The 27580-nt window shown below is 40.9% G+C and overlaps 1 protein-coding gene across 2 annotated transcripts; it reads right to left on the reverse strand.

The window, feature by feature from the left end:
* Nucleotides 1-682: 682 nt before the first annotated feature.
* On the reverse strand, nucleotides 683-27580 carry LRRC31 (leucine rich repeat containing 31). 2 transcript variants are annotated; one of them, XM_036898380.2, is made up of 9 exons: nucleotides 27169-27580; nucleotides 22144-22287; nucleotides 20242-20409; nucleotides 17058-17225; nucleotides 16689-16856; nucleotides 15910-16077; nucleotides 14101-14268; nucleotides 6237-6404; nucleotides 683-1217 (listed from the first exon to the last, which is right to left on the reverse strand). In XM_036898380.2, the coding sequence occupies exons 1-9, from the start codon at nucleotides 27356-27358 to the stop codon at nucleotides 862-864; spliced, it is 1698 nt and encodes a 565-aa protein (XP_036754275.2). In that variant the 5' UTR covers nucleotides 27359-27580; the 3' UTR covers nucleotides 683-861. The 2 variants fall into 2 exon arrangements, with proteins under 2 accessions (XP_036754275.2, XP_057355872.1); XM_057499889.1 differs by having other exon boundaries at nucleotides 1083-1424.

The following is a 27580-nucleotide window of genomic DNA, read 5'->3' on the forward strand; positions in this document are numbered from 1 at the left end:
TTTTGGAACAGTATTGATTTCAAATTTTACATGTCTTTCAAGCAATGATTGCAATATTATTAGTGTAGTAGGAAGAAAGCAAAATATAATTTGATTAGAGCATCTCGGAGTAGAAATGTGTGAGCAAACACCTTTGCCATGCAATGAATTTCATGCTCTCATAATGAAAAATCCCCCAAATTTCAAAGATCACTTAGAGCAACACAAAACTCTTAATAAGTGAATCAAATAGGTTTTATGTAGCAAATTTCATGCCAAACAAAAGCCCAAAGGTAATGTTTATTTTAATAAATATTTTACTTTATTTTTAACAGATGTGTTTTTGATGTTGGATTTTGAATTTTTGACCACCAGGTACTAAGATTTATGTGCCAGTGACTGTGATTAGTGTTTGTGGTTTATGTATGGGATAAAAGCCATGGGAACATAAATAATAAACCAATGAAGGCTATACTTTCAATAAAAATGGAAGTAGACCACATTAAGATACATATAATAATGGTAAAGATAACAAACTAGTACACGACTGGTGCCTTTCACATTAGACTTGTGCACACACATACACCCTTATATTTAGAATGTTTAACATGTAGAAAAAGAAGAAAATTCCAGGACAAAAAAAGGAGATGCATTACCAGAATCTAAACTTTTTTGGCAGGATTTCTGAACAGTAAGTAAATCCATTGAAAAAATGTTTCATGTGATAGAGAATAAAGACACGCTCATATTAGATTATTAGATGCATATATTTACAAAGCTCTTGTAACCTAAGTCCCATTAAACAGCCCAGAAGTTGATACACCTTTTCTTACACTGGAATTCATTCCTGTTCTTTTCCTCCTTTGGGGAATGGTTTGTAGCTTAGTTAAGATTTGGGAAATCTGCTGACTGAAACCCACCATGGTCAAAGTGAATGCTGTTTCCGTGACCTTGTTCAAAGCCTTCCACTTCCTCCTCCTGTGAAGCTGGGAGGATCCACCTTTTCATTCCTATCTCGGTGATCTCAGGGAGTTTGGTCACCGCACATAACAAGTGTCTAAACCATTGTCCACAATCCCGAAAAGTGGGTTGCCGAAGGCCGATGTCTAGCGTGGCTAAGTCTTTCAGGAGCCACACGTGTCGGCAGAAGACGGTCCATCCTGCACCACAGATGTTGTCATTATAGCTCAGGTCGAGCTCCCGCAGCTGCGCCAGGTGGCCTGCCTGTATTGCTGAGGCTGAAAAAAGCAAAATCACTCGAAATGCTAAAATACAAGAATGCTTTATTCTGAAATTACTTGAGTAACAAAATTTCCTCTCTGTGCAGCCCATGTAGGGCTTAAAAATGAACCTTTTTCGTTCCAATTCTCAGCCCACAGAACACCTTTTCTGTCCTGTTCTGCTGTCTGCTGCACCGCAGTCCCTGTTCTTCCTGCAGACTTCCTCTAGACAGACAGGAGGAGCGATGGCTTGTTGGTTTTAACTGAGGACCATTTGTAAATAGTCTTCTTGTTGTTTAATACTGTTTAATTGTTTATTGCTAATTTATTCAGTAACTCCTCAGTCAGCACTTTTTAATTGAGTGCTTTCCATGTGCAAAATATTCCTGGATAATTTCTAATTCACCTTGAGCCATCTAAAACATGGGATAGTTTTCCCTTTGAATAGCACACATCACAGTACTCTCTGAAATGGCACTTATTAAATAGCCGTTAATGATGAATCTAAGAAAAGACAATGACTTCTATAAGAGAAGGTAGGAGAGACACCCACGGCCAACAGCTCGTGCTTCCCTTGGCAGCCAAAAGCAGAAATGGATTACAGAGGTCAAATGAGTAGTGAAGAATCTCATGAGTAGTGGAGATCTCTTTATTCAACCTCCAGATCAGTGATCAGAGAGGAATCCCTCTCAAAGCTTCTGTCCTGATTCTGATTTTCAGCCTGAGTCTGTCTGAAGCCCCCTTTCAGGGTGCCCCACCAGGTGAAACAGCTCTCAGCAAGAGGAAGCCCTTCCTTTGGGCCCCTTTCTGTTTTCCAGTGAAGTCCACCCACTGCCCACAGCCCACTGAAACCTCAGCTCCTTCCTCATGACAGCCATGCAGTGTTGAACAACAGTAAGGTCCCCTCAAATTTTCCCCCTTTAGGACTAAACATGCCCTGGTCTTTCAATCTTTCCATATGCATCATGACTCCAGACCCACCGCCATGGCTTTCCCTTGCTGACATGTGGCGCTGCTGTGCGTCTGAGCGCTCAGTGGTGCGCACGTGCATCTGAGGGCCCAGCATACAAAGAGTAGACGGGAGAGTGAGCCCCTATTTCCCCACTGTTCAGCTTCAGCGGTCACCTTTATTATAACCATCTTGGCTCACCTAGCCCTTTACTTTTTTTTCTTTAACATTTTCTCTACTGTTTGTATCCAGTCATGTGAGTATCCTAATTATTATATCTAGTATTTTATACATTATGTTTTTAAAAATCTGGTTAATAGGATCATAGGCTACAAAAGCATTTTTTGTAGTTTATGATATGAAAGATGCTGTATTTATGTTTTTTATTTCATAATTTTTGCTGCCAAGTTTTTTTTTTCAGGTCAAATTTATACTTTTACATTATGTCCGGGATATTTTTTCCTTCTTTTGATTTTTAGTGAATAACAAATATTACTATGTGTGGTTACCTATGGCACTTTTATATTGCTTTGCTTATTTCTAACAGAAACATTCTTTTAGAATTTCTTAATCACAAGTCCTACAACTACAAGGAACTGCATGCTGCCAACAACAAGAATGAGCTGGAAAGGAGGTTGATTCCCAGAGCCTCCAGATGAGAACTCGACTTGGCTGATGCCTTGAGTTCAGCCTTGGGAAACCTTGAATGGAGAACCCAGACAAGCTGTACCAGATTGTGGCCTCCAAAACTGTAAGCAAATTAAATGAGTATTATTTTAAGCCACAGATTAATGTGTCACACAGCAACAGAAAACAATACACCTTTAGTCAGGTTAGCCAAGAAAAACAAAGATAGAAACACAAATTACCAATATCAGGGATGAGAGAGGGGTAGCACTATAGTTGTTAAAAGGCTAATAAGGGAATAACTTTATTTCCATCTAGCTAGGTGAAATTGAGCCATCCTGGAAGACATAAAGTACCAAAACTCACTCAAGAAGAATCAGAGAGCCTGAAGAGTCCTACATCTCTTTTAAGAACTGAATTTGTAATTCAAAACTTCTCACAAAGGAAATTCCAAGTTTAGACAGGTTCAGTGAAACAGTTAAGGAAAGAATAATACCAATCTACCATCTTTCCAAGAAATACAAGAAGCAGGAACATTTGCCAACTTATTTTATGAGACCATCATTACCCAGATACCAAAGCCAGACAAAGACATTACAAGAAAACCATTAGATTATTATGTTGCATGAACATAGCCATAAACATCCCCAACAAAATGTTAGCAAATAAAATCCAGCAATATATAAAAAGACAATACAGCACAACCAAGAAGGGTTTATCCTGGGAACATGAGGCTGATTTAACACTTGCCAGAGGAGGATTCCTCTACCTGATAAAGAGCACCTCTACAAAAACACTTACAGCTAACATTACAGTCAGCAGTAAAAGACTGAATGCTTTCCCCCTAAAATTGGGAACAGGCCAAGTATGTCTGCTCTCACTACATTCAGCGCTGACTGGGAGTCCTAGCCAGTTAAATAATGAAGAAAAAGAAAATATATACAGACTGGAAAGGGAGAAGTAAAACTGTTTCTAATTATAGATGATATAACTGTGTAGAAAATCTTATAGCATCTATCAAAAATCTTCTAGAATTAATAGATAAATTTAGCAAGGATGCACTAAAAATGTCAATATACAAAAATCAATTGTATTTCTCCATAGTAGCAATGACCAATTGGGAATCAAAATTTTTAAAAGAGTACCTTTTATAATACAACCCAAAAGTGAAATACTTAGATATAAATTTAACAAAATATGTGCAGGATCTATATGGTAGAAACTACAAAACACCAATGAAAGAAATCAAAGAGAACACAAATAAAAAGATAGAGATCCTGTGTTCATGGATTAAAATACTCAATATAGTGAAATATCATTTCTCCCTGTATTTTTCTATAGACTCAAAGCAATCCCAATCAAAATTCCAGCAGGATTTTTCATAGATATTGACAATATGATGCTAAAATTTATAAGCAAGTCTCAAGGAACTAGAATAATCCAAACAATTTTGAAAAAGAACAAAAAATATTCACTACCTGATTTCAAGGCTTACTATCTAAAGCTTCAGTGATCAAGATATTGTGGTATTGGTAAAAGAATAGACACATAGATCTATGGGACAGAATAGAGACCAGTAATAGACCCTCACAAATATGGCCAACTGATTTTTGACAAAAATACAAAGGCAATTTAATGGAGAATGGGTAATCCTTTCAACTAATGGTGCTCGAGTAATTGCACAGCCATAGGCACAACAAACATTAACCTCTGGCCCTTTTCTCATACCTTGTACAACAATAACTCAAAATGGATAACTCAAACAAATTTGCTGGTTTTCAAAATTAGGCAAAAGATTACGACAGACACTTCACCAAAGAATATATATAGTTGACAAATAATCATGTGAAAGCATGCTCACCATCTTTAGTCATTAGAGAAATGCAAATTAAAATCACAGTGTTTTGTCCTCATCTCTACGCTTTGCCATAACACTTGTTTTGAAAACACAAATTTGCTCCAACTAGATTGAAATATCAGAGAACAGTTTGAGCATGACACAAATTTCTTGTTTGTTGCATAATTTGTCCAAAGGAAATCCTAGGTGAGCACAGAAAACTGCACCCAGCTGACCTTAGGTATAAGAGTAAATGGAATCGACACATGCACACACCGCACAAGGACAATGAGCTTCACCCATCCACATCACCCATCCACATCCAGGGTTCAAACTTTCTATTTAATGTCAGATAATCCTTGTTCTGCTACTTTTAATAACTCACAAGCTGCAACCCAGGGCTGCATAGCCCTGACCCCTCCCCTTTCCTCCCCTTTCCCCCTGCCAGTTGTATATTATCCTCTCTGACCCTCCTTAGCAGGCATGGGAACCAGGGGCAGGCCACTGGGAGTGTGTGGACAGCTTTCTCCCACAAACCAACTTCAGGTTTTTTTTAAGGTAAAGTGCCATCTTCAATGTAGTATTTATGTATTTCTTAACTGTTAACATGGATAAACTTCACTACGATTTTTATTAGTTCCCTGACTTTTTTTTTAATGTTTCACTGATGAAGTTTTTAAGTGTTGTGCTTCTAACCCTAAGCTCTGTGATTATTATGTGATTTTTGCAGAGCATAAATGTTTTGGCACGTATGTCATGTTAAAGCACAACTGACTGTAAATACACAAGAGAATACAGATATACCTACCTGATGCCTGTTCTGGACCCTTTATTCAGAAGGGTGCTCATTGCTTCAGAGACCTTGCAGCTGATGGCTGCATAGTGATGGAGGTATGGGGATAAGGGCAGATGAGAGATCCATTGTCTCCCCATGGCAGGTGGACACACAGAGGTGATTTTAGGGGATTTGTGGTAAGGCATTATATAGTCTGGAATCCCACAGTGCAAAAGTTATTCCTATTCAACTCTCTTTCCATCCTTCTAAATTGACATGTACAAAGTTTCATATTGGATCTCCAGTGTATCTTTTACCCCTCTCATCTCCTTTTTATAACAGAGAATAACTCCTACTCAAAGCTTTCAGCCAACAACATTCTAACAATATCTGTCAGAAGTGATACCTATTTCAGTTAGGATGAAGATCAGTTTCCTGTTTAATTAAACACATTTATGTTTAAGAGTCAATACAAGGGGAAAAATAAGTAATAGTGCAGGTGCCCTCTGGATAGGGCAAAATTTGTGCATGTAGACAGTCTATAACTGGTTTGATGAACACTGAGTTGGCTGGAGAACACGGAAGACTTCCATGTATGGGGAAAGTATGGAACCGAAGCTGGTTGCCCAAAAGGAATCTCCCACCACATCTGTGTCCAACACCTTCTGTGGAACACCTGCCACTGCCTCTCTGATTTGAGAATTGCCCTTATTTTTTTAACCAGATCTCTCCTGCCCAGAGTGCTCAGCCAGACCTTGCTGCCTTCTCCACCTCCCTTCCCCTGGGCTTGCAGGGTAGACACAGTGGGTTCCACATGCCAGGACTGCTTTGGAATCAGTAGATACAAACCCAAGAGAGCCACATCCTCTGTCACCAGGGAACAGCTGCTTAGCCTCAGCACTTGAAGGGAAGTTGAGAGCTTTAGTGTTTCCAGAAGCAGCTTCAGGTTGCCACCAACACACTTATTCCAAGAAAGGTTGACTATTTCCAGAGCAGGGAGGTGAATGGAGGCTTCAGCTAAAATTAGTAACAAAAACAGCAATCATTTAGACTTCTTTAGAGAGTATAAGCCCTGAATTTGAGGAACCTAGGCAAGGACAACATATTAATATAGCTGAGGTTAAGAAAGGCGTAGAGAACAGTTTCTTTCACCTGAAATTCATGGCCTCAATTTATGTTGTCAATTTTTATTGGAAGAAATTTTAGAAACTTTAGAGAAGTAAAACTTGATTAAATGGAATTCACTATTAATTGGGATTTCTTTCCTTAATGTCACATTTATAAAGAGGAGAGAGAGAGACAAAGAATTTAGACAGCTATTTAAGATTATTCCAGAGCATGTCCTGATTGTACATATTTCTGTATACCGTGGGGTCAGTGCTGAAGTTTAGAGACAGGGCCAGGCCTCCCTAGGATTCTGAAACACCAAAATATATTATGTTAACTTACCTGCAGTTACAGAGACAATGAAGGGAACCAATGTATTTTGGAAAGATTTTTAAAGGAAATTAAAAGAGTTTCTGCTTAATCCTCATTTGCCCCTAATGTGAGAATTACCTAGAAGAACTTATTCCCAAGGTACAATAGTTAATCACACTTTAAACTATTCTGCCTTCTTTCTAAAGAATAACATGTTCATGTTATTCTTTCAAAAATATATATTCTTTCATATTACCTAATAAAATCCTTCCCACATGTATGGTACAGAGACCTACCAATAAGAAATGGCACTTCTTTTTCTTCTAAAAGTGATGTGGACAAATATATATTTACTTGATTTATTTGTTAATTAAAATTGAATGATAGACTTATGTCAGATGGTATAATTTAGTGTAATAGCTATGTGAGTATGGTTTATTATGAAGCTATAATTGTAAAGAGCTGCATCTTCTGATGACAGAAGACACACATTTTTCTCAAAAGTTTCTTATGGAATATCCAACTTTTTCCAATTGGGAAGTATATTTATGAAATACCATGTCCCCAGACATTTTTTCCCAGAAATTTCTGAGCATTTGAACAGTGGACTGTACTGTGTGTGTGTGTGTGTGTGTGTGTGTGTGTGTGTGTGTGTGTGTGTGTTTACCCAACCATTATGGGGATTACAGACCTCTTTGAGAAGTTTGTTGACCTAACTAATATGCAGAAATACCTAAAAGGTGGTTAGGGTATGCAGTGAAGAAGAACCATGACCCCTGCTCTCAAGGAGGTTACCGTCTAGGGGGAATATGGCCATTAAACACACATACACACACCAATAAATACATAATTACAAATTCTGATTAAGGCTACAAAGAAGATACAGGGGCTCCTGACTTAGAGAGGAGCAGTCTTAAAAAGGACATTTATGAGTCACTCTTAAGAGAAATTAAAGGGGACACTAACAGATGGAAACTCATCCATGCTCGTGGCTAGGAAGAATTAATATCGTCAAAATGGCCATCCTGCCCAAAGCAATATACAGATTTGATGCAATCCCTATGAAACTACCAGCAACATTCTTCAATGAACTGGAACAAATAATTCAAAAATTCATATGGAAACACCAAAGACCCCAAATAGCCAAAGCAATCCTGAGAAAGAAGAATAAAGTAGGGGGGATCTCACTCCCCAACTTCAAGCTCTACTATAAAGCCATAGTAATCAAGACAATTTGGTACTGGCACAAGAGCAGAGCCACAGACCAAAGGAACAGACTAGAGAATCCAGACATTAACCCAGACATATATGGTCAATTAATATTTGATAAAGGAGCCATGGACATACAATGGCGAAATGACAGTCTCTTCAACAGATGGTGCTGGCAAAACTGGACAGCTACATGTAGGAGAATGAAACTGGACCATTGTCTAACCCCATATACAAAAGTAAACTCAAAATCGATCAAAGACCTGAATGTAAGTCATGAAACCATTAAACTCTTGGAAGAAAACATAGGCGAAAACCTCTTGGACATAAACATGAGTGACCTCTTCTTGAACATATCTCCCCGGGCAAGGAAAACAACAGCAAAAATGAATAAGTGGGACTATATTAAGCTGAAAAGCTTCTGTGCAGCAAAAGACACCATCAAGAGAACAAAAAGGAACCCTACAGTATGGGAGAATATATTTGAAAATGACACATCCGATAAAGGCTTGACGTCCAGAATATATAAAGAGCTCACACGCCTCAACAAACAAAAAACAAATAACCCAATTAAAAAATGGGCAGAGGAACTGAACAGACGGTTCTCCAAAAAAGAAATACAGATGGCCAACAGACACATGAAAAGATGCTCCACATCGCTAATTATCAGAGAAATGCAAATTAAAACTACAATGAGGTATCACCTCACACCAGTAAGGATGGCTGCCATCCAAAAGACAAACAACAACAAATGTTGGCGAGGCTGTGGAGAAAGGGGAACCCTCCTACACTGCTGGTGGGAATGTAAGTTAGTTCAACCATTGTGGAAAGCAGTATGGAGGTACATCAAAATGCTCAAAACAGACCTACCATTTGACCCAGGAATTGCACTCCTAGGGATTTACCCTAAGAATGCAGCAATCAAGTATGAGAAAGATCAGTGCACCCCTATGTTTATCGCAGCACTATTTACAATAGCCAAGAATTGGAAGCAACCTAAATGTCCATCGATAGATGAATGGATAAAGAAGATGTGGTACATATACACAATAGAATACTACTCAGCCATAAGAAAAGGGCAAATCCAACCATTTGCAGCAACATGGATGGAGCTGGAGGGCATTATGCTCAGTGAAACAAGCCAAGCGGAGAAAGAGAAATACCAAATGATTTCACTTATCTGTGGAATATAAGAACATCGGAAAAACTGAAGGAACAAAACAGCAGCAGAATCACAGAACTCAAGAATGGACTAACAGGTACCAAAGGGAAAGGGACTGGGGAGGATGGGTGGGTAGGGAGGGATAAGGGGGGGGAGAAGTAGGGGGGTATTAAGATTAGCATGCATGGGGGGGTAGGAGAAAAGGGAGGGCTGTACAACACAGAGAAGGCAAGTAGTGATTCTACAACATTTTGCTATGCTGATGGACAGTGACTGTAAAGGGGTTTATAGGGGAGACCTGGTATAGGGGAGAGCCTAGTAAACATAATATTCGTCATGTAAGTGTAGATTAGTGATACCAAAGGAAAAAAAAAGGACAGTTCCTGTGTGGTAACCTCCAATGAGTTCTACACAAGAGTATAAAGGGCATATAAAAGTGTAGGCAAAGGGTCTGTTTGTGTTTATACAGAGGATCAAAGCCTAATTGGGCTACCCCGAAAGTGAACTAGGATACGATATGAAAAAGAACTTCCAACATCAGCACTCTCTGGAAGACTCATGCCAGAAGATGATCATCAAAAAACCCCAACAAAGATCCACGCACTGCTACAGCTGTAGATGCACTCATCCCAACAGTTCCTGGACTTGCCATGGGAATGAAGAAGGAGATATCTAAGCTGGCCTGTGAATACAGTAAAACAACAAATTTGACTGGATCTATACTATTGGAACTCAATCAAGAATTAGGAGAAGTGCAAATTGTAGTGCTCCAAAATCTTACAACTACAGACTATTTACTGTTAAAAGAACATAAGGGATGTGAACATTCCCCAGGAATGGGTTGTTTTAATTTTAATTTGTCTGATTTCTCTCAGACTGTTCAAGTTTAGTTGGACAATATCCGCCATATCATAGATAAGTTTTCACAAATGCCTAAGGTGCCTTACTGGTTTTCTTGGTTTCACTGGAGATGGCTGGTAATTACAGGTATGTTTTGGTTACGTGACTGTACTCCTATTATGTTAATGTGTGTGTGCAATTTAAATAGTAGCTTAAAACCTATACATGCTGAAGTTACTCTACAAGAAGATATGTCAAAGAAATAATCAATCTTCCCAGGTTTTCTATAGCTTTTCTTCTTCCTTCCTAATTACAACCCTTAAATAGAATTCGTGCCTCATATCAAATCTACCGAGTATCATAATTCTTCCAAGTGGTAAAGATACCTCAAGACAAATGCTGGGCATAGAAGCTACAGGGCATAAATATGCAAAGAAGTAAAAAGCTAACCTTTTCAAACAATAAGGCTTCCCTCTCACTTACCAACTTTACATTTCCCTGTATGGCCCCGGAAGATGACTGGTTAGCCAGAGACAGGTAAGATTCCTCAAGGGAGGAACAACCTAAGACAGGCACAGTCGCAGGGGGGCCATCAGGTGAGAAATTGGGGATCAACAGAGGTGAGGCTTAGAACCTCACCCCCCCGTTCTGAGAGAAATCTTCTGCATACGTGGATGTTTTATTGCCTTTGTCTAGCTTGGATTAACACATAGTCTACAGGCACACACTTGATCATCTACATTTGCTCTCTTACAACACTAAACTATGTTTTCTACCTTTATCTTGTATCTACCTACCACTTCAGCATTTTATTAAAAATAATAATAATAAAGAGAAATGTGGTATCCACATATAAATCAAGAATAAAAATCAAATGAGTATTCATATTTGAACTGAGTGTTTATAGTTCATAATGCATGAGCAAAACCGAAGGTTTCTGTGATGGCTGCACTTGTACTGTTCACCATGTAAGAACTTATTCACTATGTAAGAATTTGTTCTCCATGTAAGAACTTGTTTGTTATGCCTCAGAAGATTGGAGACTGACGAAAATTAGGCTTGGGGTGGATTAATGATTGTGCATTGAGCATTGACTCCCCTATACAGAATTTTATTGTTGTTAACAACCATTTGATCAATAAATATGAGAGATGCCCTCACACACACAAAAAAAGTATACACTTCCAATGGTAAAATAATAAGTAACCGGGATGTAATGAATATAGTAAGATATTGTAACAGCTTGGTATGGTGATAGCTGGTACCTAGAATTGTCATGTATATAAATGTTGAATCACTATGTTGTACACCTGAAACTAATGTAATGTAATACTGTGTGTCAACTACCCTTCAATAAAAAAATAATTATCTACAAAAAAAAAAAGGACAATTTTGCTGAGATATGAAGATGGAGCTGCCCAGGAAAGAACGGGGGGCTAGGGCATTTGCAGAAAAGGAGGTACTGCCCAGGGCAGAAGGGAGCTCCATGGCAGGATGGAACCAAAACAAATCATCTGAGGCTGGGTTCAAGAAGCGAGGGAGAAAATGGCCAAGAAGTACAAAGGTCAGATCATCTGGGCCTTTTAACCCCATGAAGGAATCTGGATTTTACCAGAGGTGAGACAGCCAGTCATTGGCTCTAGTCAAACTGGATAGTGATAAGATACAATGTACTTTGAAATTTACACACTCTCTCCCCATAATAATATTAGCAACTAACATTTATTGAGCATTTACTCTGTACCAAGCACCTTTCCAAGAACTTTACATGTATTAATCCATTTATTCTTACAACCCTATGAGGTATGTGCTATTACTCCATTTTACATTTAATAGACAAGGAAACTAAAGCACAAGGATGTTAAGAACCTCAGTTAACAAGAGCCAGAGTCAGGATTTGATTTTAGGCAGTCTGATTCCAGGCACTTGGGAAACAGAAAATGTATCTCACATACCTGTCACCACTACCACCAAAAAGAAAATAATTGCTGTCAGTTTCAGGGAGTGCATAGCCTCCTTGGCCAAGCATAACTGTAGACTGACTTTCTGATCCATTCTCTGGATATGGCAGGTCCACAGACCTCAGATTAAGAATTTCCAGATCTGAAAGGTACCTATCCTGTTACTTTTCCCTATCCAGGCATTGCAGACAAAGAGATGAGCAATATTGGGGGAGGCCTGGGTGCAGTATGTGGCAAGGACCAAGTCTTTGTGGGTTGTATAAACTACTTGGGCTGAACAGGAGGGCAACAGAACCTATACAGAGAGTTCTTAGAATTTGGGGTAAATTATGTGCATGCATTCCTATTAATGGATATTAATAAATAGCTACTTACTATTTTATTAGTAGAATACATTTATTTAATTAGTAATAGCCCTTGTCTGATCCACAGGATAATTCATTTTTAAGGAAGTATCAACTGACATAACACTTGGGAGGTCAGAGGGAAGGACTCTGTTTTCATTATTATCCATGAAGAACCAGAATCCAACCACTCTAGTCTTGTGCTTGTGTGCAAAAAAGAGTTAACCTACCAGCCTAAGACTACTGTCCCTAGAAGTGACTGCTGGAGAGGCTGGCCTTGGCTGACATCTGGGAACTTGGAATTTGGAAGTGTTCCCACCATTCCTGGACTGATGAGAGTGGTTCATTGTGAGTTTAAACTGTGTTTACAAATAATATGATTTATACTGCACACCAGCTTTCCTTCTGTGAGTCTGGAATTTTAGTATGTGTGAACTAGAGGGTGCCTGCGTGACCAACCCCCAGTAAAAACTCCAGGCTCGAAGGTTCAGGCGAGCCCCCCTGGTAGGCATCATTTTACAGTTTGCTGGATTGAAGCACACCATATGTATTCCCACCGGAAGAAGACTCTAGGAGCTTGTGCCTGGTTTCCCCTGGACTTCACCCCATGCACCTTTCCCTCTGCTGATTTTGCTTTGTATCCTTTTGTTGTAATAAATCTCAGCTGTGAGTACAACTGTGTGAGAGACCTGTGTAGGGGATGGCCTTTGTCTTCTCACATGTTTGTAGGCAGAATTGGAAAGCACCTTCCCCCATGTCTGAATGCAGCACGGGAAAGCACAAGCTTGAGAGCAACAACCAGTGCAGTCCTTGGAGGTTATCTGCCCACAGGGACATGTCTTGTCCTCGAAGATGAACCAAGACTCCTCACGTGCTGATGTGGCAGGAATGAAGAACAAAGAACATCCTGTTTACACATTCCATGAGGAACTGAAGGAGCCCTTCTGTTCTTAACTGTGCCTGGCTAGCTCAGTCCGTAGAGCCTGAGACTCTTCATCTCTCAGATGTGAGTTTGAGCCCAACTGGAGCAGCCGGGCTAGTGGCTGGGACGCTCAGGAGCGTCAGCCCTCCCAGTTCTGTCTGTCTTCTGTTTTTTCTCCAGTCTCACCCCCCTCTCGCCAGGTCCGGTTCGACTCGGCGCGGCTGGACCACGTCAGACCCGTGAGCCCTAGTGAATGACTGAGCCTGGCGGTGGTATTGGGGACACCTGCCTAGCACCGTGCACCCAAAGTGCTGGTTGCTCAGGGGAGCTATTTGGAAAAAAGGCGACGAAGTCCCTTTGCTCAGCATATCTCTCTCTGCTTGCTGACACTCTTTCCCTGAATAGGCAGAAATTTCAGATTCACTAGACCCTTGACCTATGCTGGGCTGTATCCAGTATCCATGACCTTTAGGCACACCCAGGTTCTTGAAAGAAGACAGTGAATCCTATTGGGAAGTGGATGCTCAGCGGTTAGTGAGGCTCACACACTAGCAGTTGCCTCACTTTTCCTGTCAGACTCACAGCAATCCCAATTTATATTGGCACCTCAGTGAAATTACAAGTTACCACGGACATGGACACCCAGAGTTGATTATTACACTTTAAATTGTAAATGCCAGAATCATACATGTGGCCTTCAGAAGGTCACTTTTAAGAGCACATATTTCCGGAAAAGAAGACAGATTAGTAATCACATACTACAGTAGTGGCTGAGCCTTGGAGTGGAACTCCTGCGCAGGGAAAGGAGAGGCCTCTCCTCTGCCGCGGTGCAGTGCAGGTCTGGGAACTCCCTTACCCAGGGCGGCAAAAGTCTCACATTCCGAAGCACAGTTGTTGATTAGTAAGGACTTCAGTGCTGGTAGAAATCGGAGCCTGCTAAGTAGGTGCTCAGAAGCGGTTCCCACCTTCTTGTTGGCAGATAAATCCAATTCTTGAAGACTCGAGAGTAAAGGGATCACCTGGGCTGTTGAAATACCAACAGGGACATGCATTTCTATTAATAGATATTATTAACTAGCTACTTACTATTTTATTAATAAAATACATTTTGGCACCATCTCACAAAGAGTCTTCTGGGCTTTTGTTTCCCACCCTCTTCTTGAAAGGCAGTCACGGCTCTCCCCAGTTTGACCCCTGCCCTCCCTTTGACCCCTGCCCTCCCTTATCATGGCCACAGATGGACTAACAACCCTCCATCTCAAGGCTATGCTTACGCTGTTATGGGAAACTGCACCTAGACATTACATGTTGTAATTACAGGACTATGTCTGTGGTAGGAAAGTAAATGTAGCTAAAACTTATTTAAAGTTATAATGTACACTAATTACGTACCACCCCACTGACTTTTTCTGTAACTTCATTTGGATCTAAGTGGCTTGACTTTGCTTGGTAGAAAGCTTCAACACCTTTGTTTTGGCTTTCTCTGTACTTCCCTCTTTGCAATTAACTCTATGACACTAACATTCATTTATGAACAGCGATATAAATTCAAAATTTTCTCCTTCAAGTGCCACATCTATCATTAACAGGCATGTATAGGAGGAATTTAGATTCACTAATGTTTACTGGGCACTTTAAACATGCCAAATACTATATTGAGTATTTACAGAACTTTTATGATTTGATCCTCCCAGTAACCTCGTTAACTAAGTTCAGGGGTTCATCTCAAATTTGCTAAGTTTCCAAACATATGCCAAAGTTCCAAAAGTCCTTCTGTTAGGCAGAAAGATAGATAAGAGTGAGATGAAAAGAGGGTGGAGCCCACCAAGAACTCAGGGAGCTAATCAGATTAAGCCAGAAAGGACTCACGCCCTTTGTAATGTGAGTTCATTCCATATGCTCTGAATCTGGGCTGACCTTGAGACGTGCCCTAGCTAATGCAGGTGAGATAGGGCACAGGCACGAGGCAAGCATGATGATTAATTTTCCTAAAAAATGATGAGATTAGCATAATAAGGACAAGAGGGATATATCTTAAGGTTAAGATTCCACTTTTGAAAGAGAATTAGGAAGTTAGCTTCAGCCAATGACTTATCTTAAGGCAAGGCAAGCAGTCCTAACTGATGCATTCAGTACTTGGGAGCCGCCACTGTCCTAGAAAGGAGCAAAAGGTCTGTGACATAGTGTCTCTCCCCAGGGATGGAATCATGAGATGAGATCACCTGACAGGCCTATGCCCCCAACCCTTTACCTTTGCCCCATTCTTGAAAGCCTTAAAAGGCAGAATGCCAGCCTTTAGGTATGCCTCCTCCTCTCTGAAGTTGCCTGCCCTCCCCTTCCTTGGAGTATTTTCAAAGACTTTTTACTGCTCAGCTTATTAAATTTTGTCGATGTGCTCTTCCAGTGGTGTCTTTGGCACTTTGCAATTTCACTCCATTTTCCAGACCTTAAGCATAAGTGTTCACTCTCTGTCCTACTCCAGATAAGCAAGTAAACCTGCCTGTATCTACTTTGACTCTAGCCCATTCCTCCCTTAGAGTATGTTCAAATAAAACTTCACTCTACTTCACTGCTGTGTCTCTGCCCTTCAATTCTTTGTTGCAGCAGGGACGAGAGCCGAGGAGAACAAACCCACCACCCCAGCACATCTGTAGCACATGCTTACTCAGCGACACCACGTCGGCTGCCATTAGCGAGCACTGGTGAAGATCCAGGGCTTCCAGGTGCTCCAACTTGGCCAGCTGAGCTGCTGAGTCTTCAAAACCTCCACCCAGTTCCTTGTTGCAGGAAAGGTCCAGTTTCCTCAGCTCACTCATGTAGCTAAAAGCAGCATCTACAAATAAAGCCAAACTCCCATTCAGACATATCACAAGGTGGGAGGCAGAGGTGGGGTGGGGGATGGGGCAGGTGTGCAGAAGGGAGACTGAGAAAATACACTGGGCTCACAAAAGCCAAGACAGAGGAATAACTTCAGACTCCCTGCCATTTAGTCCCCTTTGGACCTGACAATGGCTTCAAACCCACACTTCCTACGATCTGTGTAGACTGCCAATGATTCTGATCAGAAATCTGCAAGTAATGGCTGTCCCCCTACTACACTTGAGCACTGGAGTTTTCATAGAATTCTAGGCTTCTAGAATAGAATTCTATAACATTGTATAGGATTTCAACTTTGGGGGTACAAGAGGGTGCAATGGCCAAGGGAGGAAGCTTAACATTTCTGAAACCATTTCCCACAGGAAAGTATCTGGGGTTTATAGAGTGGAGGCTGGGAGGGAAGTCACCAGATAGATCAGCCTTCTGAATGATTTTCACTGTCTTGGGCAAAACAGGGTGGAGAGCCACACAAGTGGAAAATGTATGAAAGTTTATGTGTGTATGTGTGTTTGTGTGTGTGTGAGTGTGTATGTATGCACATATAAACTTCAGGCATTGCTAACTCACCTAATAGTTGGACACTGTTTTGTGATAATCCACATGAATGTAACTTCAATACTTTCAGATTTGAAGTACTTTTTAATCCTTGAGCAATGCTTTTTAGACTGCCACCGATGTTTCTGTTAATGGAAAGATCAAGTACTTCAAGACTTTTCAGCATAGGTAGCAACTGACCTGGAAGAAAAGGAATCCAAATCAGAGCTACTCAATAAAAGCGCAGTGTGTAAAAGCTGGGACAGGCGGGATGGGTACGGCTTCATGACTGGGGGTTACTGAGGGTAAGGGAAGTGCTGCCACCTTTGACTCCCAGCGATCCAGTCACGGCATCTTCACATTTATTTTTTTCTGAGAGGGACTTTTCCAAATTCCACTTACCCACAAAGGTCCCATCCTCTGATGTGAGGGCACAATCCACAAGCTCAAGCGTTTGCATCTTGCTCCCTTCTTGGACTGCCTGGAGGATCAGAGGCAGCGTTCCTCCCACTTTACTGTTCCAGGACAAATTCAGCTCTTCAAGTTCAGGTATTGCTTTAAGCGCATCTCCTGGAACAAAATGATTTGAAGAAGATCAATTTGATCACTAGTTCGCAAAGCAGGGAATTCATTTCAAAATCAGTACAACCATTATTTATGGACTATCAAAGCTGGGCCAGGTACCAGGTACTGGTGCCAAGGAACAGAGAGAATAAAAGGACCCAGGTCCTGCCCACCCCCAGCGGTGAGCTTCTGCATTTACAGGCACAGCAAGTCCAGTACCTCCAAAGATCTGAAGCCTTGCTTTGGAGCAAGTTTTGTTGTAAAACAAATAAACCTATCAGTAGTATGGTTATTACTGGCTGTTTCTGTGGCAGTAAACATTTGTACTAGTTTATCTGCCTTCCCCCACCACCCTCTCTGGGGTCTGCATCACTGAGAAGCTTGGCCAGAGGTAGACGTGACAGAGAGTAGGACCCTGGCCACCACAGGAGTAGAGCTCACTGTGATGTCAAGAATATCACACACCACAGAACCAGCCACGACAAAGAACTTAACACCGGACTGTCAGGCACTAGCACCTCCTAACAGCCGCAGCCACCTCTGGGGTAGAGCAGGGTGTGTAAGAAAGGGGTGAAACTTGATGCTTCTGAAACCATTTCCCACAGGAAAACATCTGAGGGCTCCAGAGTGGAGACTGGGAGAGAATAGGGAAGTGACTGGCAAAACCAGCCTTAGGAATGATTTTCACTGCCTTGGGTCAAACAGGACAGAGGGCACACACCTGGAAAATGTACTTTCTCAGCATTCACAGTCTATCTTACCACCAAACAATTGCATGCTGGAAAATCCCTTGTGTTCAGAATTCACTCTTCCACTGTCTGCTCCTGGGCTTGGACTTCTACCATGGGTTATTCATTGTTTGGATTAAGGTTTTAGGAGTCCAGAATCCCCGTGTTAAAATGCATGTTCTCCTGGCACAGGTGTGACTTTGTGTGCCACTGCCTGTCAACTGGAGATAGTTCTCTGCAGTCCTGAGGTGTCCCCCAGGGTCGTGGAGAAAGTGCGTCACTGATTAGCTGTGCCACAGGGCACACAGAACTGGAGTGCCGTGCAGGTGCCATCCAGCACTAAGCAACTGCAGCAAGTGCGGTAATGTTGAAACACCTTCTGATTTGTGTTCTTTTATCAGTAAACCATTTATTCTCCCCAAACCCCATCTACCAAAGGCTAAGGAAAGCCCCAGCTGATGGGAAGGATTGCAGAAGTCCTTCCAGAGAGACTCTGGAAAGGGAGGAGGGCACAAAACCTCAGAGCGACAAACTATAGGCTGTCTCCTGGACCAGGAAAGCTTGGAGTGGGTGCCAGGGAAGAAATTCCATATTCTGGTTTCTCAAGGTTGGAGGATCATGAAAAATTTTAGGTTGATCATAGAAAATAAAGAAACTACATTTTCTTTTCATACTTGAGTAACCGTGTTAAACTGCAACTCTGCTATACAATAACCAGCTGCTAACCAGTAGGGCTAAATTGAGCATGTAAAACCACAGAAAGGTAATTTTGGATGAGGGAATGACAAAAGCAGGATCTACCAATTGTTAAGCACCTACTATGTGCTGGTCATCTGGTAGGCACCTCAAAAAATTTATTTTATCCTCACAACAATTTTTTGAGGTAGATATCCCCATTTCAGAGGTAAGAAAACTGAGACCCAGAAAGGTTAAATAATTTGTCCATGGTCACAAATCTAGTTTGAGCTGAAACTAGGACTTGAACTAGGATCTGGCCATGCATATTTTCCCTCAGCTATTGGAGGGGTGGGCCAGGGGGCATCAATAGGCCCTGATTTTCCTGAAGTGGCATTAGAGAAAAGATAGTTGTCATGAATTATGTTATTTTAAAAGAAATTTTTGCAGAGATGTAATGACCAAAATACATTACCAAAAACAGAAACTTCAGACCAAAAGAAGAATTTTTTAAAAATCAGTGACATCTAAAACCAGGAAGCATTTTAGTAAAGCAGTTGGGTTAGTAGTAGCATGACAAGTTTTATCCTATGTTGCATGTTATTCTAGGTTCAGTATATGAAGTAACTTAATAGAGGTCTAGATCTATTTAAACCCTTACTTTTAGTTGAAAAATCTTGTTTTGCTCAATTTTTTTAAATGGAGGTAGAAAAATAGCAGATTATTTTGGAATTGGAAAAGGATTATTACCTATCCTAATTCCTCTATTTTACAGATGAGATTGTTAGATAGAAAGACAGACATAAGCAGCCACGGAAGGGGAAGATAAGGCTTAAGGGGAAAAACCCACCCAGACCCTGCCTAGGGAGGGGTTACCAGTTGAGGACGACAAAGGATTTGCAGGCAGATAACTTCCTTGCCTGTAGGGACCAGGCCAAACCGGTCCCAACCAGGTCCCAGCCCAGGCGCAATACAACAAAATTAAAAACCACCCAGACCACATCTCATCATAATCTCATTAAAATAAAATTGCGGTGTTGCACCCCTCTGCCCCTGCCCTGCCTTGGGCTTTCCTGTGTGCATTCTGGGAAAGGATGCGGGCACTGAGAGGGATGGCTAGATAAATGAACCTGTCAAGCAAATGACCTCACCTTGTCAATCAAAGAGGTGCCTCCTAGCCAGAATGTAATAAAAAAGAGCCTCCCATCTGAAGGATCAAGGCCTTTGCGTACTTGACTCGGTCCCAGAGCTCCCTTGAAGTGTATTCAAATAAAACTTTCACTCCGCTTCACTACTGTATCTCTGCCTTTCAATTCTTTGTTTAGGTGAGGACAAGGACCCAGGAGAGCAAACTCAACCCACAACAAGATGACAGACCCAGAATGAGCAAATTTTAGTCATCTCCATTTCAACTCCATGAGACAGGTGCCTTTTAGCCTCATTCCCTTCTCTCTCCTGGGGCTTAGCACAAAGCTACTACAGGTTACACAGCTCTTTGGAAGTTATGCAGGTGCTCAACACAGCATTGCATCCTATGCAGTGACCCAGATCATTTGCCCTTGAGGGTCGGTTGCAAAGGTGCATCAAGCAAAGTGTTTTCCTGGAAGCATTCATCATACCCAGTGCTCGAACATCATCAGTGGTGAGTCTGCAACTACCCAGCCTCAGGATTTTTAACTTGCTGACAAGATGCATTTGGGGCATGATTGAAGGGAGGGTTCCGCCTACAAAATCATTCCAGGAAATATCGAGTTTTTCCAAGTCTGGGAGAAAAGGCAGCAAAGCAACTAAAAGAGAACAAGAGAAAACGGATTTACACATGTGATTTGTGATTCGTAGTAAATAGGATTCATGCCTACTGCACTGTAAAACAGGGAGGGGTCTCAGCTGTGCAGTTGAAGAAATTGTAACATTTACCTTTCCTACTTCTTGGGACATTTTGTATTTCTGCTAAATAACTGCGCTCTGAAAATGCAGTGGTGTCTCCTTAAGATTTCATAAAACCGCCTTTATTGTAGTGGAAATGGTAGTTCTACTATTACTACCATTGTCCTGTAATGTGTATACTAGTCCTCTTATTTTGCAGATTTCTCTGTTATCTATCTGTCACCCCGCCATCCTATTGGATCCCCAGGCCTTCAGCTGGGACTCTTAATAAATGTCACTTAAATTACCTAGATTACTTTAAGATGTTAAATTATATAAATTACTTTAAGACTACTCTGTTAGCCAGGATATTGCTGAGATTGAGGGTGCCTGTTACCTTTTTTTAAAAATCAAAATTGTGATTACCAGGGGGTATCCCCATCTTAAAAAGCTCCTATTATACTTAAATGGACCAACATGTGGAGGTTTAGACAGGCACAAAGCCTGATGGGAACCTTCTCTGAGGCTCTGTCATTGTTCATTTAAAGTGAAGAAAGATTCCCGAAGGTCATCTTTGCCTCCTGAAGCAACAAGATTTGAGAGTAGAAGTGCCATCATAAAGGAGGTAAAGCATCTTTGCTTGTTTGCTTTTAAACATCTGTCTTGAGTGTTGAAATGCTGGCAGCAGTCGGAAGCAACATGCTGAGCTTCTATAGTTAAAGTCACAGCAATTCCAGACTTTCCAAAATTCTGAGCCATGCTTAAGAGCAAAAAATTATTTTCTTTTCACTAGCATTCAAAGCACTTTAGTATTTTCATCTTGTTCACCATGATCCTAACTTTATGAAGTATAAAAATCTGTGGAACACATTAATAAGGAAAAAGTAAAACAAACGAAGATTTCTGAGGTCCTACTCTTAGAGACTCTGATTCAGAGGGTTTGTGTTGAACTCAAGAGCTTACATTTCCACAAGTTCTTCAAAAGATTCTGACATTTGAGACCAACGGGTGTAGTTAGGGTTCCCAATTAAGTGAGCTGTCCAAAATATAATGGCTTGGATTATAGTTAAAACAGTAAAGGACTCCACCACACACAAAACACAGTTCTTTTGATACCACTGTTGGTAGACACATCTAACTGGATTAAAACATTTATTTAAGGTATCTGAGAAAAAAAGAAAGGAAGAAAAAGGTGGTGATGGTGGTGTGAGGAGGGATTTCTCCACAGCCATACTCCTGCTTAGGTGTAACAATGGCAGTTACACTTTTGTGTACAAAAGGGATAAGCAATAATTGCTGGCAGCTAAGCTTTTCATTCCACAGATAACTAAACAACACAATAGCTCTTTAAGTTCCCAGCAGGGCTCAGTTTTGTGTATGAATTTCATGAGTTTATATCATATGCAAGAATAGATGTTTTTCAGGGAACAAGAGGCAATCAGAAGGGAGGTAAACTTGTGGAAAAACAAGCAGATGAACTTTAATCCTAGCCTCAGCTCAAATCTTTGAAACCTTAGGAAGTATCAATTAACTCATTAAAAAGAAAACAACAACAGTGATGCAGCTCTCATCCTCGAAAGACCCTGGGTTGCCAAGTGAGAAATGAGTGTGTTTTCCCATTCATTTCCTCTGTGCAAAGGCAACTGCATACAGACCCAGTTCCCTCACGTCCGCTGTTGTTAATCTGCAGTTATTCAGATCAAGACACTTGTCGACAGCCTTTCTGCCCAGCTTCTGCAGGAACTGCTCATTTTTAACCATCCCAGATCCCAGTTCCATTTCTAAAGCGAGAGGTATAGCTACAAGAATAAAGAAGAATTTGCTGTTAATGACAGTATTAAAGATGCATCATGACTACAGTAAGACAGGTGACAAGACAGACAACAGCCCTGAACCAGTCCCTCGTGAAACCTCAACTCAGATGGGGAAGCACTTACTGGGGGCAAAACCTACCCTCTGTTTCTGCCTGCGGTGCTCAACACTGAGCACACCAAGGACCCTTCTCCCAAAAAGGCCTGAGAAGCTCAGTGGCTCTTCTGTCATCGCCTGACTAGGGCTTTTCAGCCCGTGGACAGAGTCATGCTCTCAAACAAAGAGGTAAGTTGTTAGCACAGTGCTGGAGATGAGCACTGCTGGATGCATGCACAGACATCTTTGTGAATGCAACTGCAGGGTGAGGTGGGAAGCACAGGTTGTTGCATCCTAACCAAACAGCTGAAGAAGGGAAAGCATTGTAACCATCACTGCTGAGTTTCAGATAGCTACAGGGAGTGAGTGAAACATCAGCTGCCCATTTCCCAGACCTTTCGGTGACAAATCCAGAGAGTACTGCCTGGGAGAGCTTTTGTATTTTCTCAATTCCTGCTGTGAATACATTCAGAAAGCCTCATGTGTCCTTCTGGTTATTAGGGTCTACCTTTGTAGCACCCTCACCAAGTCCCTCTATAATAACACTACACTAACCTGAAATCACTAAAATAATAAAAGGTATAGTTTTATTGAGCACCTATGTATGTACCAGTGCATCACCTACAGCATGTGCCAGCATTCAGGACACATGTAAAACACATCACGCTTTTGTAAGGAAAAATGAATTTGCATGTACTGGCAGTGACTTTAAAGAAGTTTGGGAAGTGAAAATGTACAATTTAAAACATGTACAAAGATTGTGCTGGAATCTAATAGGAAAGTATAAGTTCCAAATGTGCAATAACATTCTACTATCCCTGACACAAAAGTATAAAACCTTTTTTATAGCTAAAAAGAAATATGTTGATACCAGTGAAAATTAAAAGATAGTAAGATTACAGTAGTAATAAATTTAGACTAAAATATTAGCAGGATAATAAAAACCCTACCTCTCTACCATGTCTGCCGGCTGATTTTTAAGAAAACCACCTATGGGAGTACATCTTTACTGAGACGGCTGCTGTTTCTATGTTTCACCAGTAGGAGGCAGCATCATCCACCATTTTACTTACTATGGCCTTCACTTTTTATCACAGTCCACTGGATACAAGGTATTTTATTTTGGGTAGGGTTGGCAGATTTGGGAAAAACAAAAACAGCATGTCCAATTAAATTTAACCTTCAGGTAATCATTCTTTAGTAAAAGTATGTCCCAAATACTGCACGTATTTTACCTGGCAACCCTAATTGTGAGTGGAGCATAGAATTGTGGTTGGGGAAGTACTGCCTCTTACATGCCCGTGAGTACAGGACATTTTATTTAAACTTAATACAAAGAGTCACAATTATACTACTTCACAGATTTGGAAACAGAGACTCAGACTGTTATCTAGTAAGTAGGAGAGCCAGAATTTGAATCCAGAACAGTCTGTCCAACCCATTTGTGTAAGTGTTTTTTTAATTTTTGTGTTTCAAAAAATTTCTCTTCATTGTATCTTATGCTTTTTCTCTTTTGATTTTAAGATTTATCTCCATAGGCTCAACCTACAGCCATGCTGAAATTCCAGCCGCACCAAACCTTTTTCTTCGTTTACTCCTCAAGCCACTGTTCTGTCAATCTTTGGAAAGAGTGGTTTGTAGTTGCTGGCCCCACTTCTTCACCACATTGACCAATTAACACCCTACATTCTGGTAACTATACTCACCTGTCTATATGAATAGTTTCTCAAAGGTCACCAGCAATGAGCTTCCAGTTGACAGATTCAGAAATCTCTTCTCAGACCACAACCTACTTGGGTGCTCTGCAGTGTCTGATATGATTGGCAAAGCCAAGACCATATGACTGGAAGACCTGGTTCAAATCATGGGTCCATCCAGTGAGCAAGTCACTTCTCTGGGCCTTGGTTTACTCATCAATAAAATGGAGACTGTAATTCCTGCCCAGTTCACTTTCAAGAACAGAGTGACTTAAATTTACTGGGGCCTCCAAGGGATCTGGGACCCTGCAGTGCCTTTTACCTGAGAGGTACTTTGTCGATATTTATTGAATTAATAATTGAATCAATACATGAATGAATGAGTGAATGAATGATTATTAGCTTTATAGTTCCTCAATTGCCAAAATAAATCAACATGATAAATTTTTATCAAAACACCCAAGTAGAAATATGAGTATCAGTGAATGAGATCCCTGACATATTTCATTTTTTCATACTCTACAACCCCTATTTTTATAAGGATACCTGATGCCATGCTCAATATATAAACCATATGAGCCAGAGCTGCATTGGGTAGCTGAGATGGGAGGGCTGGCACTCCGTGGCAGGTACAATGTAATCGCACAGAAGCATTTCTGTGGAGTGATTCGGGGCCTTTTCCTGGCTACTGCTGAACCAGGCTCTTGCTTCTCCAGGTGATTCTGTGACTTAAATAGCATCTTCTCATTAAGTGTTTTCCAGCTTATGAGCAAGAATCCCAAGCTTTCATAAAACATGATTACATGTTCATAACATGGGTGGTGCTGTACAAGGAACCAAGATAGCAAGTTCCTGTTTTCAAGGAGCTACCTATCTAATGCAGGAGAACGACAAGAAAGCCACAGTCACAACACAGAGGAGAAGTGCAATGGAGGAGGCATGCAAAGGGCCTGGTAGCACATGGCTGGGACAATAAGTCCCTCAGATTCAGTGGGTGAGTCTTGGCAGGCTTCCAAGAGAAAGTGGTGCATGAATTGCGCCCTAAAAGGCGAGTGGGAGTCAGCCATGTGGGTGGACGTGAGGGAGGAATAAAGGGGGAAGGGTGCAAAGGAAGGGTGGTGATACAGGGAAGGTCTTTCTAGGCACAGGGGACCACTTTGGAGGAATGTGTCCAGTTCAGGAAACTGCAAGCAAATCATCATGTCAGGAACAGAGGATGAACATGGGGTAGGGGGATAGCAGAGGGCATGAGGAGAAAGCCATCTGATCATAAACACCTGGAATATCATGCTTAGAAGCATAGACTTTCTCTTCAAGGCAAAAAAGTCTCAGTGAAAGATTGTATGCAGATTGTACACCATCAAATCTGTAGTTTAGAAAGGGCACCCAGTGGCAGTGTGGAGGACAGGCTGGCAGAAGAGCAAACTAGAAGCAGAGAAACCAGTTTGGGAGCTGTTGCAGTTGTCTAGGCAAAAGACAACGAAGGCCAGAAGAACAATATAGAAAATGCATCAGTCTTAGAGCCATTCTGAGGGTAAAATTAATATGACCCACAAATCACTGAATTTGGGGGGAAATGGGAATGAAGAAGCCAATCAACAGCCTGAGCGGCCACTGTTGCCCGGCTGGGATAACCAGTCGCCTGGTCTTGCACTGCTAATTTAATCAGTTATAGATATTTATTGACCACGTTCCTGAAACTACAAATCATGCTGTAGAACAAATAACAATTTTCTGATAGTCTTCCCTTAAAGGCAGACCTTAACTTCTTATTTTCAAAACTATAGTTAATCTACTTACAGGTAAAAAGATAATTATTTTTGGTATTTATGCAAAATGATGTGACATGAGGGTAGCTATAAATGAAAAAACAAGACTGGTCAGGGGTTGATAATTATTAGAGGGCAGTGATCATGGGGAGTCCTCATGTTATTCCCTCTATTTTTGTGCATTTTTGATGATATATTGGTGATATATTGGTGGCATTGTATATGACACATAATTTTTAGACAGAGATTTGGCAATATTTGCTTTCATAAAACTTGAATTCGTAATATCTATTTTGGGAATTTAGCCTAAAAAAATAGCTGAAATACGATGAAGCAGGGAATAGGGGAGAGGGGAAGCCAAAGATAATCACTGAAGGGCAAAAAAGGAATTTAAGTAACTATGGCATATGCATGTGATGGAATATTATGCAGCTGTTAAAATTAGGCATGAGAACATCATGTAGCAGAGTGGGAACTGAGCAGTATGACAGTATGTTCCAGAAGTGGGTCACAGCTCCATGTAAGCTCAAGAGGGATTTGTAAGCAGAATATGCCCTTTCTGGCCCCCAGTTACTTCTCTGACTTGGCTCCTACTACTCCTACACTGTCCCCATGTCTCATCCTGACCATCTGGCTCATTCTTAAGCACTTCAGTTCCAGTCCCACCTGGGGCTTTGCATTTACAGTTCCTTTTACCTAGAAAGCTATCCCTACAAATATCTGTGTGGCTGGCTTGTGACATTCAGTCTGCATGGCTGACTTTATTCAGACCTCTGCTCAAATGCCACCAAGTCAGAGACTCTTTCCATCCAGCTGTGCCTAAAATAGCACCTCCCCCCACCCCCTACCACCATCAGTCCCCATCTCCTTAGCCAGCTTTGTTCTTCTTAGTATCACTTGTCACACTGCAATTATGTCAGTATTTGGACCTTTGTATGTGTAAGGTCCTGTTTTTCATGGCTGTATTTCTAACACAACAACGGCTGGCATATAATAGGTACTCAATCAAGGTTTGTTCACTGGCTGACTAACCATAAAATGTATGTATATGAGCAAAATACTGAAAAGAATCTTGACGAAACAATCATGTGGGTTAGAATGAAAGGAAATAAGGTGTTTTCTTTAACTTTTCTATAGTGTTATAATACACTTGATATTTTAAAAGTAAAATTAGTGGATTATTTCAAGCATTTAATTAAGATAATAAATATTTGTAACAGACTGATACTATGTTTAGTTTAATACATGTAATCTCTTTTGGGGAAAACATTCTTAAAAATGAAGAAATAACAGCAGTCAGGCTCACCTGTGTCTAAGGCGGCTGACTGCTGTGTCTTGTCCCAGGCTTGGAAATCAGCTGTTTCAAGGTCACAGCCCTCTTTTTTGCTTTCGACTTTGGAGGACCTGAGTTTTGAGCCCTTAAAGAATTTGTTGACAAATGATGACTCACGTTTAGTTTCTCCATCTGAGGAACTTTTGTTTCTTGCTTGATTCATAGTCAAGTTGAAAGAGGTCTTTTTCAATAAGACACCTGCCTGTTTTCTGTTTTCTAGGACTACTGAGAAGAAAATAAGCTCCTGTCAAGCCTGTGTGAAATTACAACTTCCCTATATGAGTTTTTATTTCCTCTTTTCTTTCTGTTTTTATTACTGTTAATGTTTAATGTGAAAATAAGAATGGTGTAAACCAGAATCCAGGAACTAACAGATGGAGCAGAT

Source organism: Manis pentadactyla, chromosome 1 (genome assembly GCF_030020395.1).
Source record: "Manis pentadactyla isolate mManPen7 chromosome 1, mManPen7.hap1, whole genome shotgun sequence".
NCBI lineage: Eukaryota > Metazoa > Chordata > Mammalia > Pholidota > Manidae > Manis > Manis pentadactyla.